The 19,607-nt window shown below is 43.9% G+C and overlaps 1 protein-coding gene across 3 annotated transcripts; it reads right to left on the reverse strand.

The window, feature by feature from the left end:
* Positions 1-314: 314 nt before the first annotated feature.
* On the reverse strand, positions 315-5,628 carry LOC125509915. 3 transcript variants are annotated; one of them, XM_048674952.1, is made up of 5 exons: positions 5,399-5,628; positions 4,861-4,958; positions 1,233-1,499; positions 974-1,141; positions 315-879 (listed from the first exon to the last, which is right to left on the reverse strand). In XM_048674952.1, the coding sequence occupies exons 1-5, from the start codon at positions 5,445-5,447 to the stop codon at positions 514-516; spliced, it is 948 nt and encodes a 315-aa protein (XP_048530909.1). In that variant the 5' UTR covers positions 5,448-5,628; the 3' UTR covers positions 315-513. The 3 variants fall into 3 exon arrangements, with proteins under 3 accessions (XP_048530909.1, XP_048530907.1, XP_048530908.1); XM_048674950.1 differs by having other exon boundaries at positions 1,233-2,120; XM_048674951.1 differs by lacking the exons at positions 4,861-4,958; positions 5,399-5,628 and adding an exon at positions 2,722-4,852 and having other exon boundaries at positions 1,233-2,120.
* Positions 5,629-19,607: the final 13,979 nt, after the last annotated feature.

Here is a 19,607-nt window from a genome sequence, read left to right on the forward strand (position 1 = left end):
GATGCAGTCGGATGAAATGCGTTGGCCTGTTGGAGTTGCCCTAAGTTTGCCTATGCATGAACACTACAGAAATCAAATTAAACCACTAAAACCCCCGCATGATTAAGTATCTCCATAACCACTGGAATTATGTTCAGAGCGAAACATTTATTTATTTGACTGAGGTTTCATTAAGTGTTTGGCCTGCTGCATATTCTCATTCCTCCCCAAACTCAGGGTACATGCTTGATCTGTGTGCGTGCGTATGTTTTTTCAATCAACAGCGGATTTTAAAACGAAACCAAACCAGACACAAGTTCCATGTTCAACATCCATAACAACAAACCAACGCAAGGGGCAAAACTACCATATCTCAGCTGTACAACTAGTCTCAACACAACCTTATATACTATAATAACAAAAAGCCTAAAACCAAGGACACAACTAGTCTCAACACAACCTTATACAAGGGACATGTTGTCACTCATCGCTGCATTCTTCATCAGGAACGCCCCAACTTAGCTCCCTTGCAAGTCAAAGGGCAGGGCATCGGCTGCAAGGCTCCACGACATTCAACTTAGCCGTGGAGGGAACTTTTCCCTCGACGTAAGTCTGGATAGCCGCAAGCGCTTTAGGGGCTTCCATAAAAGTTTCTTTACCCACAAAGCATCTGTCAATCTCGGAACAAGTCGGCCCACCATCAGTTATGTCCAGTGTGAGGCACTCGAGCGAGGGTGTGCTGTCAAGAATATGACATGTGAGCTTAACCAATAACTTTGTGGAGCGGAATTTAGTGATCTTCACATGCCTAAGATTGGCATAGCATTGTCCTGGAATCCGCCCCAATTGTGAGGGGGGGTCTTCAAAAATTGAGTCATGCTCCCGGCGTCTCATTGGTACCTGCAGATGAAAAACCAACACCCGTGAATTTATTATTGCTCTAAACAATACAGCAGTCACTAAGAAATATCTCAGCAAGCCAATAGTTACTTACATCTAGGTTAAAAGTCTCCAAGCAAGGAGATGCGTCGAGACAAGAAACCAGCAAGAAAAGATCATAGTCCGCATACCGAGGTGCCGAGGCAAACTTCCATCCAAATACAGAAATATTCAAATACTTGAGGTGGAGGAATTTGCTTGCTAGCGTTGGTGTACTGACCATCTGCATAAATAAAAATATCTAACATCAATCCCTTTGCTATATAATGAGATACGCATATGTCCATAGACACCTCAAGCTCTAGAGTATGTACCTCGTAATACGAATGCATAGTAAGAGTTTCAAGATTCGGCATACTGGATGTGAGCACGACGAGAGCATAATGAAGAACGCAGGAATGTGATATGAAGATTTCCTTCATCTGCAGTGATTCTCCAAGAAATAGCTGTACTTGTTGATCGACATCGTCATCATGAAAAACATCATCATCATGGAAAAAGTGAAAACTGGAGATATTTGGAGCCTCGCTTTCAATCACTTGCAGCATGGAACAACCGGACACCATCACGTAGCTGAGGCGCTGCAGCAGGGAAGGTATCTTTATAGAAAATATCTCACTGCAATCATTGAGTTCCAATCGCTCCAAAGCCAGAGAATTGGAAAGAAGGAACCCCAACTCATCACTCTCAATATTCACACAAGACAGACATAGACTCGTCAGGCTTCCCGTGCAACCGATTCCTACCGTGGGGCGGAAGGCGCAACCTAAAAGGTCTAGCTCACGAATGGTGTTTTCACTGCCATTAGATAAAAGTGAGCATGGAAACTCGTAGATTGCTTCGTTTGATAAATGGTCGATATTTGAAAGTATGAGGCTGAGTTCTTCTATGCCTGGTTTAACAGCAATCTGGAGCCAACTATCAAGATAATTTCTGGTGTTGGCATTGTAAATACCATACAATTTAAGCCTGAGTGTCTTCACACCAGTGCCTAAGTGGTTTCTCAGAATATGGTCAACTCTGCTGTTGTAATCTCTTGTTGTTATTCTCCGCCTACGTGCATTTTTCTTGTAGCCCATTGTTTTCTTACTGAAGGTGAGGTTGGGCCGGCACCTCCAGAAACGTTTAAAGGAGTGAGACACGCTCGCAGCACGCGCAGCATCTTTCAGTGGCAAAAAGGAGCATATATGACGCCAGATATCCTGCATGCACAAGTGCACAAATTCAAATTTTGAATTGCAGAGGCAAAAAGTATTATTAAGTACTCTATCCGTTCCAAAATACTTTTTTCTAGAACTGTGCTAAGTCACACTTCATTAAGTTTGATCATGTATATAGAAAAATATATTAATATCTTACTACATCGAATACATATAATATTAGCTTGGTGTTGTAGATGTTGGTATATTTTTCAGTAAAACCTGGTCAAACTTAAAAATGTTTGACTTGGAACAAGGAAAAACCTCAAGTATTTTGAAACAGAGGAAGTACAAGGTAATAAGACCAAAACCTTTGTGCAGTGTCAGACACAGCATCAGGCATGGTGTGCATACGTGTCCAGGTCGTGGCTAAACATTTTCACGTAAGAAGAACAGTTGTAGCTTCAGACAAGGCTGGGACAGGGTAGGAGCATGTCATCTGGCATGCATGGCCTTGTGCAGCGGAACACGCAAACTAAGAGCATAAGCCGTTGGAAACTAAACGTTCACAGGCAAAAAAACAGCCATCGCAGGCGCAACGCCCCTTCTGATGAAAACCAGGTTTTTCAGCACCTAAACATCCACATCTTATAGGCGAGCATACCTTAGTCCAGTTGACCAAACACTTCCCTCCTTTAGCATCCTCAATTCCTCTTCACCGCACCAAAGAAAGCTTCTACGGATTTTGTCAATCTTTTTGATATGCCACTTGGAAGGTGTGAAAATGGTGAAGTAATAAGCACCGAGTTAACCAGACTACCAGAGTGAGGCGGCCCATTTTGTCCAGGAGCTTTCCCTTCCAGGGCTTTAGCCTGTCAGTAATCTTATCTACTAGGGCTCTAATTCAACTCGCCTACGCAATCTGGTAGGTAGGGGGAGGACCAAATACTTGCAAGGCAGGGAGCCCACCCGTCCTCCAAAAGCAGATAAGATGTCACTGGTATCAAGGTTCTCACATCTTATGGGATAATAAGCAACACACTTGCCGAGATTCAATTTCAGCCCAGACAGAGCCCCATAGAAATTTAGAAGACCTGAGACCATCAACAGGATTTATAAACAGCGCTGCATCATCAGCATAAAAACTGGTCCTCCTCTTAGCAGCTCTTTGCATGACCAGGGAAAAGAAGGCCATTTTCCATAGCAGAGTGAAAAAAAAAGATCTTTTGAAGAGGTTCCAGAGCAAGAATAAAAAGCATTGGGGTTAAGGGATCCCCTGTCTCAGACCTTTCCTGTGCATAAAAAGCCTTCTTGGATCACCATTTAGCAGTACTCGAGAATAGGAGGTGGCAAGAACTAGGGAAATCAAGTCCTTCAATTTGGAGCTAAAACCAAAAGCATTGAGAACTCCGATAGGATAATCCCAACGGACCAAGTCTAAAGCCACGGCAAAGTCGAGCTTTGCGAAAGCAAAGGTTTCTTCTTGGTGTGACTTCTTTCAGAACACTCTTGACGAAAAGAAAATTGTCATGAATGGATCTTCTAATGAACGCACTCCGCCCCGCCGAAACTAAAGAATGCAACTCTGGGGCGAGCCGAGAGGCGAGCAATTTACCAAAAATATTCATGATACTGTGCATTAGGCTTACCGGCCTAAAATCCAGGGCAGAGGAGGCATCGTCTTTCTTCGGGGTGATAATGAGAAAAAAGGAACAGGAAAAAAATGCACGTCACAAGTCTGTCATAGATCTGCATCAGACACTAGTGCATGACCCAAGACTCTTGTCCTCTCATTCCTCCAGTTACCTTCCTCTACATCTTGCGTGCATCGGAGAAGAGGGTGGTTTGGGAGAAGAAGGCGGAGATACAAGAAAAGATAAAATCTGCTTGGCCCGGCCTTTTGCCATCTCTGAAGCTGCTCCATATATTGTTTTAGCAAGTGGCAGCCAATGATCTACAGACGAAGCCTTTGAGGAGTCATGGGGACATTGTAGAGAAAACTACAGGAAGTGGAGGAAATGTGCAATTCATATGCAAGTACAACACGTGGTTAAAGCACACTTGCATAAGACATCCGAGGTTTGGCATCTTCAAAGCGAAGTTGCAGATGCTGGAGAAGACTAAGATTGTAGAACTAGTTGCTGCATTGCAGCGAAGTTTAGATACTTATCCTAGATTGAAGTTTATTACATAACTCATGTTGAGCATTGTCTTCTAGCTCATCCTAGTATATTGAACATTACCCAGCTTTTTTGATCCAGAACTATGATAAATTGGTAATATCAGAGTATAGGACGAGTTTCTTGTTTCAGTTAGCACAAATATATATCAAATATATATTATATGTAGTACACACATTACATCAATTATATTATATTTAGTAGCTGGTGGAATCACTGGGTAGCTTAATGGTAAAACACATGGCCGTGCTACCAAGCAACCCAGGTTCAAACCACTTTCCTTGGGTGTGCTAGTAGCCCTAGGCAGCTAGGCTAAGGACAAGCTGCAATGGCTTCAAAGGTGTTTTCACCGTAGTAATCAGGGTAAATGAGACACAAGATGTTGCTGGTTCCAGGAAAAATAGTTTTACAAAGTATGCACATAATAAAGATATAAAGGAATCAGATACTAGAAACAAAGTTGTGTGCTGGAGAATTAAAAGTGCAACCATTGTAAGTTGGAACAGAATCACAGCTACCAAGGATTGCAGCCGATTGCAGTTCACTCATACATTCAGGTAGCATAGTGATATATAAATCTAATATCGTTAATAGTATTCCGTTATCAGCGTTTCTTGACATACCTCCGGAAGGCTTGAGCCTGAATATGTTAATCTTTTGCCAGTTTGAGAAACATCCACTTGCGAGCGCTTTAGTTTAGCAACTGAACCAACTGATACATCTGCAGCAGGTCATCGTTATGGTAAGTAGACAACGGCAAACGAAGGAACACAGCAAGCACATCAACACACATATATATTGATCTAATATAAGTATGACCCGTTGTGCAGCTTTGTGCAAGAACACCAATGACATTGTAAGAAAGAAAAACTAGTTCCAATTTTATAAGAAGGAAAAGCTTTCTTGTAAAATTTCCAATAGAACATGACAGCGACACACACAATACAGTGAGATCTGAGATGGATATGCTTGGGCAAACTGTCTTTGCACGCCTCCCTACCAAGTCAATATTTTTTGTATGAACAACTGGAACATAAAGGGGGCTAATTTGTTGCATAAGGCGGTGGAGTAATACTTAGTAGCCTGAATTTGAGACCTACAGTATGTGCCAGACAGGGCATATGAAGATAAAACAACAGAGACGAAGAAGCAGTGGCTTACGGCGGCCTTGGATTTGCCGGCGACGAGGATCCTGCTCCGGCGACATCATAAGACGGCGGAGTGATAGCAGCCGGTGGGTCGACACGGAAAATCCCCTCTTTTTCCGCCCTGCCTCTTCTGACTCTTGAGCCCTCTATTTTTTGGGTTTATTTGCACCCAGTTCGTTCGGGATTTTTTCTTGGGAAAAGGAATCCGCGTGTGACCCCGGGCCTCTCCTCCTGTCCCCTGACTGGGCAGGCAAAGCGAAACCCTGAGAAACTCTCTCGCATGGGCCTACCAGGAGATGTTTTTTCTTTTTAAGTTGCCCTTCAGGAAAAAAACATATTTCATCATGTTTTTTTTAACACATTAAACATCGAGCAGCGCTACGCATCGGCCGGCGGATAATGAAAAAATATCCGCCGCCTCGCTGACCATTTGATGGACACGTCAAATAGCCATCCGATGCGCCCACGTGAGCAACCACCACTTTTGCAACAAGGGTGATGTTGCAGAAAATTTCCACAACAAGAGATCTTGTTGCAAAAAAATTATGCAACATATGTCTTGTTACAGAAATTTTTCGTAACAAAGGCTTTGTTGCAAATAATAATTTAGGGAGTTTTTTTTTCTGAAACAGGGCCCTTTTGCAACGAAGAGGCTTGTTGCAATTGAAACATGCCCTTTGCTGCAGAAACAAAACCGCCTGTGATGCCTTGCCGCCTCCGTTAGAGGAGCTTGGCGACATGCCGACCGACTTTGTGGGCATTGTTGCAGGAGCTTGTTCAACCAGATCCAGTGAGGTGAGCACTGCTGTAGGAGCTGGGGCGGCCAGATCCGATGAGGAGGTCGGCGGCGGCCGTGCCGAGCTCGAGCGCACCACGAGCGCTGACAGCCCAGCACGGAAGCAGCGGCTCTCGCGCCAGACCCGGCTGCAACGGCATCGATTTATTATATCCGCCGATCATTGTAGAGATATATAGTGCTGAGTGGGCCCACATAGGACACGCGTCTCACGTACAAGATGGCGGAGGTTCTCGACTGAACGATAGCTTTTTCCTTAAACATCATGACACCCCTAAAAAAATTAAAACATCATGACAGCACAAAAAAATATCATCATAAGTAAGATAAATTATATCCATGTCCATAGATCGTCGTGACTACAATCACCGGAGCAAGCCAATGGCGCGCCGCCATCATTGCCCCTCTCTTATCGGAGTCAGACAACTTTGTTGTAGTAGACAGTTGGGATGTCATCTCCTTCTCCAAAGCGAACATGAGACTAAGGTTCCCGCCTCCCATCGGCGGCGCAACCGATCTGCCTCGTCTTCTTGTCACGCCTAATATGCGACTCTATACTAAAGTGACTCAAAGGTCCCACCAAGGATAGAACCGCATATTGACACACTTTTGCAAGGTGCACATCATTACATCGTACCATGACATAATAGTCGGGATACATACAAAAGGCATACAATGCCACAAGAATACAACAATACATCATACATAAGAACAACATCCAAGTACAGATGAAACAAAAACAGAAGATCAAACGACATTCACCCTGCTAGCCTAGGCTGCCGACCAGGAACCTAACCCAAGATCGACGACGAAGAAGAAGAACTCCAAAACATGCAAACATCGCTCTCACATCATGATCATCGCATTACCTATCCCTGCAACTGTTGTTGTTGTAGTAAACTGTGAGCCACGAGGACTCAGCAATCCCATTACCATGGGTATCAAGACTAGCAAAGCTTAATGGGTAGGAAAGGGGTAAGTGGTGAGGTTGCAGCAGCGACTAAGCATTGCATGGTGGCTAACTTACGAATACAAGAGTAAGATGAGAATCTACGCAAACGGTCGCCAACTAGTAATGACTAAAAAGTGATCCTGAACCACTTACGTTCAAACACAACCCAACCGTGTTCTCTTCTCGAACTTCCCCGAAAAGAGACAGTCATGGTCACGCAACTCGGTTGGTGTATTTTAATTGAGTTTACTTCAAGTCCTCTACAACCGGATATCAACAAATTCCCATCTGCCACATAACCGCGGGCACGGCTCTCGAGAGTTTAAACCCCGCAGGGGTGTCCCAACTTAGCCCATGACAAGCTCACGATCCGTGGAGACAATCCTCCATCGTGGGACCTTCCGATCAGACTCGGAATCTCGGTGCACAAGACATTTCGACAATGGTAAAACTAATCCAGCAAGACCTCCCGGCGTGCCGACACCCTGATAGTAGCCGCGCGTATCTCATCTCAGACCACGTCCGGTTGGGTCAGTGATACGTCTCGAACGTATCTATAATTTTTTATTGTTCCATGATATTATATTATCTGTTTTGGATGTTTAATGGGCTTTAATATGCACTTTTATATTATTTTTGGGACTAACCTATTAACCGAAGGCCCAGTGCAAATTGCTGTTTTTGCCTATTTCAGTGTTTCGTAGAAAAGGAATATCAAACAGAATCCAAACGGAATGAAACCTTCTCTAGGATCTTTTTTGGAACAAACGCAATCTAGGAGACTTGGAGTGGAGGTCAAGGAAGCCACGAGGCGGTCACGAGGTAGGAGGGCGCGCCCAGGGGGGTAGGCGCGCCCCCACCCTCGTGGGCCCCTCGTAGCTCCACCGACCTACTTCATTTGCCTATATGTACTCTTATACCCTTAAAACATCCAAGAGAGCCACGAAACCACTTTTCCACCGCCGTAACCTTTTGTACCCGTGAGATCCCATCTGGGGACCTTTTCCGGCGATCTGCCGGAGGGGGATTCGATCACGGGGGGCTTCTACATCAATACCATAGCCTTTCCGATGATGTGTGTGTAGTTTACCACAGACCTTCGGGTCCATAGTTATTAGCTAGATGGCTTCTCTCTCTTTGATCTTCAATACAAAGTTCTCCTCGATGTTCTTGGAGATCTATTCGATGTAATCTTTTTGCGGTGTGTTTGCTGAGATTCGATGAATTGTGGGTTTATGATCAAGTTTATCTATGAACAATATTTGATTCTTCTTTGAATTCTTATATGCATGATTTGATATATTTGCAAGTCTCTTTGAATTATCAGTTTGGTTTGGCCTACTAGATTGATCTTTCTTGCAATGGGAGAAGTGCTTAGCTTTGGGTCAATCTTGCGGTGCTTGACCCCAGTGACAGAAAGGGAACCGACACGTATTGTATTGTTGCCATCGAGGATAACAAGATGGGGTTTATATCATATTTCTTGAGTTTATCCCTCTACATCATGTCTTCTTGCCTAATGCGTTACTCTATTCTTATGAACTTAATACTCTAGATGCATGCTGGATAGCGGTTGATGTGTGGAGTAATAGTAGTAGATGCAAAATCGTTTCGGTCTACTTGACACGGACGTGAGGCCTATGTTTATGATCATGCCTAGATATTCTCATAACTATGCGCTTTTCTATCAATTGATCGGCAGTAATTTGTTCACTCACCTTAAGATATGCTATCTTGAGAGAAGCCACTAGTGAAACCTATGGCCCCCGGGTCTACTTTACATCATATTAATGTCCCGTCAACTAGCTATTTCCGTCGCTTTTATTTTGCAATCTTTACTTTCCAATCTACGAGTATAAAAAAATACCAAAAATATTTATCTTATTATCTTTATCAGATCTCACTTTTGCAAGTGTCCGTGAAGGGATTGACAACCCCTTTATCGCGTTGGTTGTAATGTTCTTATTTGTTTGTGCATGTACTAGGCGATTTGTGTGTAGTCTCCTACTGGATTGATACCTTGGTTCTCAAAAACCGAGGGAAATACTTACGCTACTTTGCTGCATCACCCTTTTCTCTTCAAGGGAAAACCAATGCATGCTCAAGAGGTAGCAAGAAGGATTTATGACGCCGTTGCCGGGGAGATCTACGCCAAGTTAAGACATACCAAGTACCCATCACAAACTCTTATCCCTCGCATTACATTATTTTCCATTTGCCTCTCGTTTTCCTCTCCCCCACTTCACCCTTGCTGTTTCATTCGCCCTTTTTCCGTCCGCTTCTTTCCACTTGCCTTTTTTGTGTTTGTGCTAGTGCATTTTGTTGCTATCATGTCTGAAACTGGCTGGGGAGGTTATCATTGAAAAGGATAGTAGTAATGATGGGGGAGACGTTGATGCTTTTGATTATCTTCATGAAGAACCTACTATTTTACACACTAAAAAGTTTCGATTGGTAGTGGTAATATTATTGGAAAAGGAGTTATTCAAGATTTCTTTACTTGTACCGGTGCTTTGCCCACCATGAGCGGGTCTATTCTTCATAAAACTAGTAGTATTGCGGATGCTATATCTTTGCTCGTGGTTGAACTTGAAAGACAATTTATTCACATGCATCCTTGCAAATAGAGGATTTTTCTAGAATTTTCTAATATTGAGTATTCTTCTGTTAAGAGAGCAGCTACCATCTTTTTAGCTCATGAGTTCAGATTTATAATAAAAGAGGCCAATGAATTTTTTGCGCACTATAGGGTGGATGCCGCCAGTCCTCCCATAGAAGCAATCCTTTTTTTATCAAGAGGACATAATGCGCTTACGATCTTTAGATCATGTTGCTTTTAATGAAAACCTTAGAAAAAAGGTTCCTACCGATATTATAGTTGACAGGATTTCTGAACTTAATGATAATTTTGCTATCTAGAACAATGGGTTAGGTTTTTCCCTTGAACAAAGGCTCATGACTTTTTGCCAAAAGAATGCTCATAATGATGAATTGGTTGTTCAATATGAGGGGCCAAAGGAGGAACCAATACCTCCCGAGCTTGATCTTGGGGACTTTTGTCCCATTAAATTTAGCCCTTTTGATTACTTTTGCTTGCCACAAAGAAAACTTGCTGCTGAACGTAGGGAGTATGAGATGAGCTTTCGCGATTTTCTCTATCATTATCATGGCAATACCTAGATCTATTCTTGTTTTTATGCCTAGCTAGGGGCGTTAAACGACAACACTTGTTGGGAGGCAACCTAATTTTATTTTTGTTCCTTGCTTTTTGTTCCTGTTTAGTGATAAATAAATCATCTATCCTCTGTTATGATTGTGTTTTTTTATGTTTTAATTAGTGTTTGTGCCAAGTAAAGCCTTTAGGATCTTCTTGGATGATTGTTGTTTGATCTTGCTGAAAAAAAACCAGAAAGTATGCGCTCATGAGAATAATTTTCATTTTTTACAAGAGAGCGATAAAATACCAATTCCAACTATAGTAGATTGATGTCTACTACACAACCTTCTTCTTGTAGACGTTGTTGGGCCTCCAAGTGCAGAGGTTTGTAGGACAGTAGCAAATTTCCCTCAAGTGGATGACCTAAGGTTTATCAATCCGTAGGAGACGTAGGATGAAGATGGTCTCTCTCAAGCAACCCTGCAACCAAATAACAAAGAGTCTCTTGTGTCCCCAACACACCCAATATAATGGTAAATTGTATAGGTGCACTAGTTCGGCGAACAGATCGTGATACAAGTGCAATATGGATGGTAGATATAAGTTTTTGTAATCTGAAAATATAAAAACAGCAAGGTAACTAATGATAAAAGTGAGCACAAACGGTATTGCAATGCGTTGAAACAAGGCCTAGGGTTCATACTTTCACTAGTGCAAGTCCTCTCAACAATAATAACATAATTGGATCACATAACTGTCCCTCAACATGCAACAAAGAGTCACTCCAAAGTCACTAATAGCGGAGAACAAACGAAAAGATTATGGTAGGGTACGAAACCACCCCAAAGTTATTCTTTCCAATCAATCCGTTGGGATATTCCTATAAGTGTCACAAACAGCCCTAGAGTTCATACTAGAATAACACCTTAAGACACAAATCAACCAAACCCCTAATGTCACCTAGATACTCCAATGTCACCTCAAGTATCCGTGGGTATGATTATACGATATGCATCACACAATCTCAGATTCATCTATTCAACCAACACATAGAACCTCAAAGAGTGCCCCAAAGTTTCTACCGGAGAGTCAAGATGAAAATGTGTGCCAACCCCTATGCATAGGTTCATGGGCGGAAGCCGCAAGTTGATCACCAAAACATACATCAAGTGGATCAATAGAATACCCCATTGTCACCACGGGTATCCCACGCAAGACATACATCAAGTGTTCTCAAATCCTTAAATACTCAATCCGATAAGATAACTTCAAAGGGAAAACTCAATCCATTACAAGAGAGTAGAGGGGGAGAAACATCATAAGATCCAACTATAATAGCAAAGCTCGCGATACATCAAGATCGTACCACCTCAAGAACACGAGAGAGAGAGAGAGATCAAACACATAGCAACTGGTACATACCCTCAGCCCCGAGGGAGAACTACTCCCTCCTCGTCATGGAGAGCACCGGGATGATGAAGATGGCCACCAAAGAGGGATTCCCCCTCCGGCAGGGTGCCAGAACGGGTCTAGATTGGTTTTCGGTGGCTACGGAGGCTTCTGGCGGCGGAACTCCCGATCTATTGTGCTCCCCGAAGTTTTTAGGGTATATGGATATATATAGGAGGAAGAAATACATCAGGGGAGCCATGAGGGGCCCACGAGGGTGGAGGGCGCGCCCAGGGGGATGGGCACGCCCCCTGCCTCGTGCTCTCCTCGTTGATCCCCTGACGTGCACTCCAAGTCTCCCGTATTGCTTTCTTTCCAAAAATAACTTTTCCAAAGGTTTCAATCCGTTTGGACTCCGTTTGATATTTCTTTTCCGCGAAACACCGAAACAAGGGAAAAACAGAAACTGGCACTAGGCTCTGGGTTAATAGGTTAGTCCCAAAAATCATATAAAATAGCATATAAATGCATATAAAACATCCAAGGTTGATAATATAATAGCATGGAACAATCAAAAATTATAGATACGTTGGAGACGTATTAGCATCCCCAAGCTTAATTCCTGCTCGTCCTCGAGTAGGTAAATGATAAAAACAGAATTTTTGATGTGGAATGCTACCTAACATATTTATCCATGTAGTTCTCTTTATTGTGGCAAGAATATTCAGATCCATAAGATTTAATACAAAAGTTTAATATTGACATAAAAATAATAATACTTCAAGCATACTAACCAAGTAATCATGTCTTCTCAAAATAACATGTCCAAAGAAAGTGTAGGATCGAAAGTATGTCTAGAGGTAGGGGGTGATTAGACTAGTTGACCAAATAAAAATCTAGTCTTTTCCCAATTTTAGTTCTTGGCAGATTTTAGCAACTTTGAACAAGTCAAGCAATCTTAACACAATTCAAGCAAGCATGCAAAGAGTATATGAGTAGCGGAAAGTAAAGCATGCAACTTGCAAGAATGTAAAGGGGAGGGTTCGGAGGATTCAAACGCAATTGGAGACACGGATGTTTTGTCGTGGTTCCAATAGGTGGTGCTATCGTACATCCACGTTGATGGAGACTTCAACCCACGAAGGGTAACGGTTGCGTGAGTCCACGGAGGGCTCCACCCACGAAGGGTCCATGAAGAAGCGACCTTGTCTATCCCACCATGGCCATCGCCCACGAAGGACTTGCCTCACTAGCTGTAGATCTTCACGAAGTAGGCGATCTCCTTGCCCTTACAAACTCCTTGGTTCAACTCCACAATCTTGTCGGAGGCTCCCAAGTGACACCTAGCCAATCTAGGAGACACCACTCTCCAAGAAGTAACAAATGGTGTGTTGATGGTGAACTCCTTGCTCTTGTGCTTCAAATGATAGTCTCCACAACACTCAACTCTCTCTCACAGGATATGGATTTGGTGGAAAGAAGATTTGAGTAGAAAGCAACTTGGGGAAGGCTAGAGATCAAGATTCATATGGTAGGAATGGAATATCTTGGTCTCAACACAAGTGTAGGTGGTTCTCTCTCTCAGAAAATATAGGTTGGAAGTGTAGGTTTGTTCCGATGGCTCTCTCCACGGGTGAAGAGGAGGTGGAGGGGTATATATAGCCTCCACACAAAATCTAACCGTTACACATAACTTTCCAAACTCGGTGGGACCGAATGGTTAAACTCGGTCGGACCGATTCAGCAAAGCTAGTGACCGTTAGGGTTTTCGGTGTGACCGACATGCAACTCGGTAGGACAAATATGATTAGGGTTAGGGCATAACGTAATCTCGGTGAGACCGATTACACAAACTCGGTGAGACCGATTTTGGTAATAAGCTAACCAGAGAGTTGGTCAGCTAAACTCGGTGGGACCGATCGCTCATTTCGGTGAGACCGAAACGTTATGAAGGGAAAATAGAGAGTTTACATTGCAATCTAGGTGGGACCGATCGCTCATCTCGGTGAGACCGAAATGTTACGAAGGGAAACAGAGAGATTACAACCCCATCTCGGTGATACCGAGATCCCTATCGGTGAGACCGATTTGCCTAGGGTTTGTGGCAGTGGCTATGACATTTGAAACTCGGTGGCGCCGTATAGAAAGAATCGGTGGGGCTGAGTTTAACTTTTGGTTTAGGTCATATGTGGATGTGAGAAAGTAGTTGAGGGTTTTGGAGCATATCACTAAGCATTTTGAGCAAGAACCTCATTAGGCAACACCTCATCCCTCCTTGATAGTATTGGCTTTTCCTATAGACTCAATGTGATCTTGGATCACTAAAATAGAAAATGTAGAGTCTTGAGATTTGAGCTTGAGCCAATCCTTTGTCCTTAGCATTTTGAGGGGTCCACTTTTCTCATCCATGCCGTGCCAATCATTGAGCTTTCCTGAGATATTAATCTTGAAATAGCATTAGCTCAATGAGCTATATGTTGTTAGGAATTACCAAAACCACCTAGGGATAGTTGCACTTTCAATCTCCCCCTTTTTGGTAATTGATGACAACATATAGATCAAAGTTTTGGCAAATCATAATAAGAGTGAAAAACATTGTCGCTTTGAGAAGTATGTGAAAAGCAAGAGCTCTCCCTAAATTTGTGCATAGTTTAAGATTTGCTTTGGACTGCAAATGCACAAGGAGTTAGGATCATGGGTTACTCTTCCATGTCACATACATCTTGGTGGAGCGCTCAAAATGATAATAATTAAAATACATGCACTCATCACCAAGCAAAGTGAATGATCATATAAAAGGATAATGTCATCCAACAAGCATTAAGGTAGCATATGATCAAACACATGATCATCCAAGCAAGCAAAAAGTATAAAGTATCTCAACCAAGCAAATAAATGAAGTTTAACCACCAAACAAGAAGAGAGAATAAAAAGCAACACTCTCTCTTAAAGCCTATGATCTATACATTTTCTCCCCCTTTGACAACAAGTTACCAAAAAGTTCATAAAAAATGCATAGTGCTAGATCGACACTCAGGCTTGATCTTCAGGTGGTGGTGTAGACAGAACTCCAAGAACGAAGGCATCAGTTGATGTATATGGAGCTGGTGGAGTAGGTGCTAGAGCCGGTGGCACTGAAGCTGTAGCTGGTGCAAATGAAGTAGCTCTGGTGTCTGGAATAGGCACTGCAGCAGACCTCTGACCTCTGGGCACTCTAGCAAAAGCATCAGTGGTTGTCTTGCCCTTCTTCTCCTCCACTTCATCCTGAAGTTTCTCAACGACTGACTGGATCTCAGTGACCTTCACATCTAAGTCATAGAACTTCTGCTCCATGATCCTCTCCAAGCTCTCCTGGTTTTAAGTCAGGGTGGCCAGTCCCTTCTCAATCCTCAGAGTGGACGCAATCAAGTAGCCAAGCTGATCTTGCTTGCTCTTTAGAAGATACCGAGGATGCTTCTTCAGTAGTTGGCATTCTTGCAGCCTTTTCAGCCTTTGCCTTCTCCTTCTTGGCTTGTGCATGCACAGAAGATGGTTCATTTTCACCCATCACCACAGTGTTGTCCTCAAAGTCTGGGTAGATGGGCAGGTGCTCCTTGTCCAACAGATATGTGCCAGTGCCCATCTTGGAGTTGATCAGCTCCTGGATCCGTGGGGCATACCCACAACTCCTCTTCTGATCTACAGCTGTCCTCTTTATGGTTTCCACTATTAGGCTCGTGACTTTGAACTTCTATGGAACATCAAAGATGTGAAGCAAGTTAATTGCATGGCCTCTGATCATCTTGTGATCACCTGACTTTGGCAAGAGAGTGTGCCTGGGGATCCAGTTGATGGTTGGCAAGCCTGACAGAAGGTAATGTACAGATCCAAACTTGTGTGTCTCAAGAGCAGCATCTGGGATCTCCTTGTACATGTGTGCCATGGTGTTGTGATCCTTCTTCTTGTTGGCATAGACATCCAAGTCATCTTCACTCTCTTCTGGGGCATTGATCAACTTAGCCCATTCTGCAACTGTGGACTGGTACCTAGTACCTTCAGACATCCAGGCAATCCTTCCATCTGGGTAGAAGTGAGCTGTGGAGTAGAACTGCATGATGAGCTCATCATTCCATTTTGTGAGCTTCTGAGCCACAAACTCATCAACTCCACAAGCCTTGAAGCTGTCATATACACCAGGGAAGTGATCCTCGTTTTCCTTAATGAATGACCAATCAACCCATATCATGTCACACACTATGGGCTTCTTGTCAAGCAAGATGGTCTCATAGAAGTCCTGCTGTTCCTTTGTATGGAATCTGTAGTCCACAGCAGTCCTTCTCCTGGTGGCATATGGATCAGACTCTCTCCAGAGCCTTAGAACAAAGTCCTTCCTGACTTTCATGTTCTATGCAACTGGATGAGCATCATTGTGGTCTGGAATTTTGGCTTCAATTTCCTCAAGACAACAAAATCATCTTCTTCTTCCATTGCAGCTTCAGGCATTGGGGCCTTGTTCTTCTCTGCTGCTGGGATGTTCCCGGTGCTCCTCTTGGGTGCAGTTTTGGGTTTTGGAGCAGTTGGCTTAGGAGTTCCTTTGGGCTTAGATGGAGCAACCCCTGATCTTATGGCAACTCCCATAAGCTTTTGAGCTTTGGATGCTGGTGCAGCATCCTCTTCCTCTTCCTCTTCTTCAGAGTCTTTCATGATTGAAGATCTCCAAAGCACTCTGGCAGTGGTCTTCTTGACCCTCTCTTTCCTTTTCTTTTCTGCCGCAACCTGCTCTTTGGGTGCAGATCCCAAAGTCTCCTGAGTGGATGCTCTGGCTTTAGACATTGGAGCTCTCTTGGCAGGAACCTTTTGCTTCATCCCTGACTTGGTGGCAGCAGCTGTGCCATATTCCTTCTTCAGGACTTTCCTCTTTGAGGTGGTTTCTTCCTCCTCAGGCACATAGTCCTCATCCTCTGACTCCGAGGTTCTTTTCTTGCTGGCCCTTATGGCAACCTTTGGCAGATTGCTGGGTGTGCTCCTGCTGCCATCATCTGAGCTGCTAGAGGGACTAGTGCCCTCACTCAAGTGAACCTGCTCCTCTGACTTGTTCTGACTGTCACTCTGATCTGACATGATGCAAACACTAACAACAGACCCTGTGAATAGATTATAGATGAGGTAGAGTGGATGAGCATCACAAAGTATAGATGTTTTTGCAAAAGAATGAATAAAAAACTTAGTTTTAGTTTTCCACAGAAAGCATTTTGGATCTACCGATTTGCAAACTCGGTGATACCGAAGCAGCTTTTGGAACCTAAACTAGTGAAGTCGGTCAGACCGAGTCACAGTTCGGTGGCACCGAGACTGGTAGGGTTTCACAAAGTGCTGAATTCGGTCACATCGATTTGCAATTCTCGGTTAGAACGAGAATCACATGTGCAATGGCCTGAGCCAAATCGGTGGAACCGATTTCATCAACTCGGTCGGTCCGAGATGGTTTCGGCGGAAATCTAACCCTAAATTTTCAATTCACGACTAAACTACGAAGTGTTTTCGATGGATAGAACGATCTCAATTGTGGCAAGATACATGGCAAAGCAATGTGCTAGGGAATTGGAGTTAGAACAACACAAAGTTCAAGTCCATACCCTAGTTCGGCGATGAACTTGCTACGGCGGGAACGGCGGAGACGATCCCGTTGACAGCGGCGGAGACCAGCGACAGGAGGCGGCTGGCGACGAGGAGGATGATCCGAAGACCCAAGGAGGCAGAGCAGGCTAAGCGCGGGCAAGGAGGTTCGGAGAGTTTTCCAAAATTTGACCCGTGGATATATATAGCCTGACCCTATCGGTGTGATCGAGTGGAACAACTCGGTGGCACCGAGATTCATAACTGCAAGCAGTTACTGAAACTCAGTGTGACCAAAAAGTTCGAATCGGTTGCACCGAGATTGAAAACCTAGATCGACTTAGTGATCTCGATATGACAAAAATGGATGAACCGGTCAGACCGAAACACATAAAGAAGTTTTGGAAGTTTAAGTCTGTGACGAATCGGGGACTCCGAGTGCTCCTCACACATAGTGGTTCGAATCTAACTTGATCAAACTTTGTGATGCAGCATGAATAGAGTTTGAGACGATAAAAGCATAGATAGCTAGAGAAGGTTCTTAGGCATTCTTGTCCATCCACTTGGCTAAAAAAAGGAAACCAATCAATCAAAACAACAAGTGGATGTCCTCGAATGAGTAAATTATGCAACCAACATGCTCACACAATAAAATGACAAATGAAATATGTGGCAAAGCATGCATAAACAATTCTAGCATCTATCAAGCAATTAGCGATGACTAGGTCACCTATATATGAGTATATTGACTTAGGAGTCAAATGAGAACATTTGATCATATGTCATACTCATTGTTTAATCACAAGTGGGGTTACCACTTTTACATAAAGCGTTGTTGTGTTCACACCATTAGAGTTGCTTTAACTCAATTGTTAGAGCAAAGCTCCCCCTAGATGTGATATCCCCTCTAAGAGGGATGAACTAACCTTGGGTTTTGTCGATGATGACTGACGGTGTCCTGGACTAGGGGGTACTCATCACGTTGTCTCCCGATCAGTTGGATTGGGCCGAGGACCCCCATGGCCGTATACTCATGGGCCAGTCCGGACAGGTGCCGCGTACAAGGAAGATTGAACAAGACTTGGTGATCAAGACAAGGACTCCTCCCCCACCGGCGTATTCGGCTAGGACTCTTGTTATCCTAGGCCTCTTAGAGCATCGCTTTGACGATCCCTTTGGTGGAATTGTGCGGAATTGAGTCTACAATAGGAATGCAAAATTTTGTCGAGTTCCGATGGAGGAATCTCCGACAATCTACGATATACCGGAGCCCTATCAAATCTGGACGAGAATCTGGACGAGTTTAGGGCGTGGTCTCCAGAGCCTAGCTCGGAGGTCCCTTGGAAGATCCAACCGTTCATCTACTGCGGAATTTCCATATCTACCACCCTCCAAATTTCATCTCGATCCGATGGTTCAAACTCCGGAAACCTTCCGATGAGTGGATCAATTTTCGGATCCATTTTCTGCACGAATACGGATCCGACCCGAATTCATGTTTCTTTATGAACGTGACATTGGACAACCTTTTTAGAGGAATTCTCTTCTAGGGTATTGTGCGTTGTTTTTAAACACACGCCCGTAAATTTTTAAGCCTCCCCTGAGGTCGCCTTCATCATCATGCTGGTGTCAAACCAGTCCGGCGATATTGCTCCAAGGCTGCCGACCTGTGCTAGACACGTCATCACTTTATTGAGCCGAACTCAACTTCTTCGGATCATCATCTCGGCAAACTGAACAAGAGTCCGACATCGCGAAGGATAAATCATCACCAACATCGCCGCCCCACGGATTACATGAAGCGGGCATACCGGCATCGCCGCACAGTCACTTCATCAAGCTGGCATCGACCACGTCACGACCTGCATCGGCAGGGCCGCACTATTGCTTCTTCAAGCTGGTGTCCATCACGCCGACCTACTTTGACTCATCGGCTGACATCGAGGCTTCGACATCTCGGCTGGACCGGGGGCTTTGCCATCTCTTCATCAACCTACTCCGGAGACTTCGGCGCCACTAGCCGACCAGCTCCGTCATGATAGCTGGACTGAGGGCTTTGCCTCTACGAGCCAACCTTGGCCAGCATCACCATACCATCGCTTTATCGCGCATCAGGCAATGGGTGTGCGGATCGAGTCCCAATTTTGGGAATCACCTTTCTTCGGATTGCTACAACAAATAAACGAGGTGCTATTAATCTTAGTATTTTTTGCTTGTTTGGGTTTATTTTTCCCAAGGAATTATTACTCTGGTTTGTCCATCATCTGTACACAGGTCTATCAAATGATGGCCGCATTAACGACGGTCACGTGGTGGTTCGGTCAGTTTCCGTA

Source organism: Triticum urartu, chromosome 5 (assembly GCF_003073215.2).
Source record: "Triticum urartu cultivar G1812 chromosome 5, Tu2.1, whole genome shotgun sequence".
In the NCBI taxonomy this organism is placed as follows: domain Eukaryota; kingdom Viridiplantae; phylum Streptophyta; class Magnoliopsida; order Poales; family Poaceae; genus Triticum; species Triticum urartu.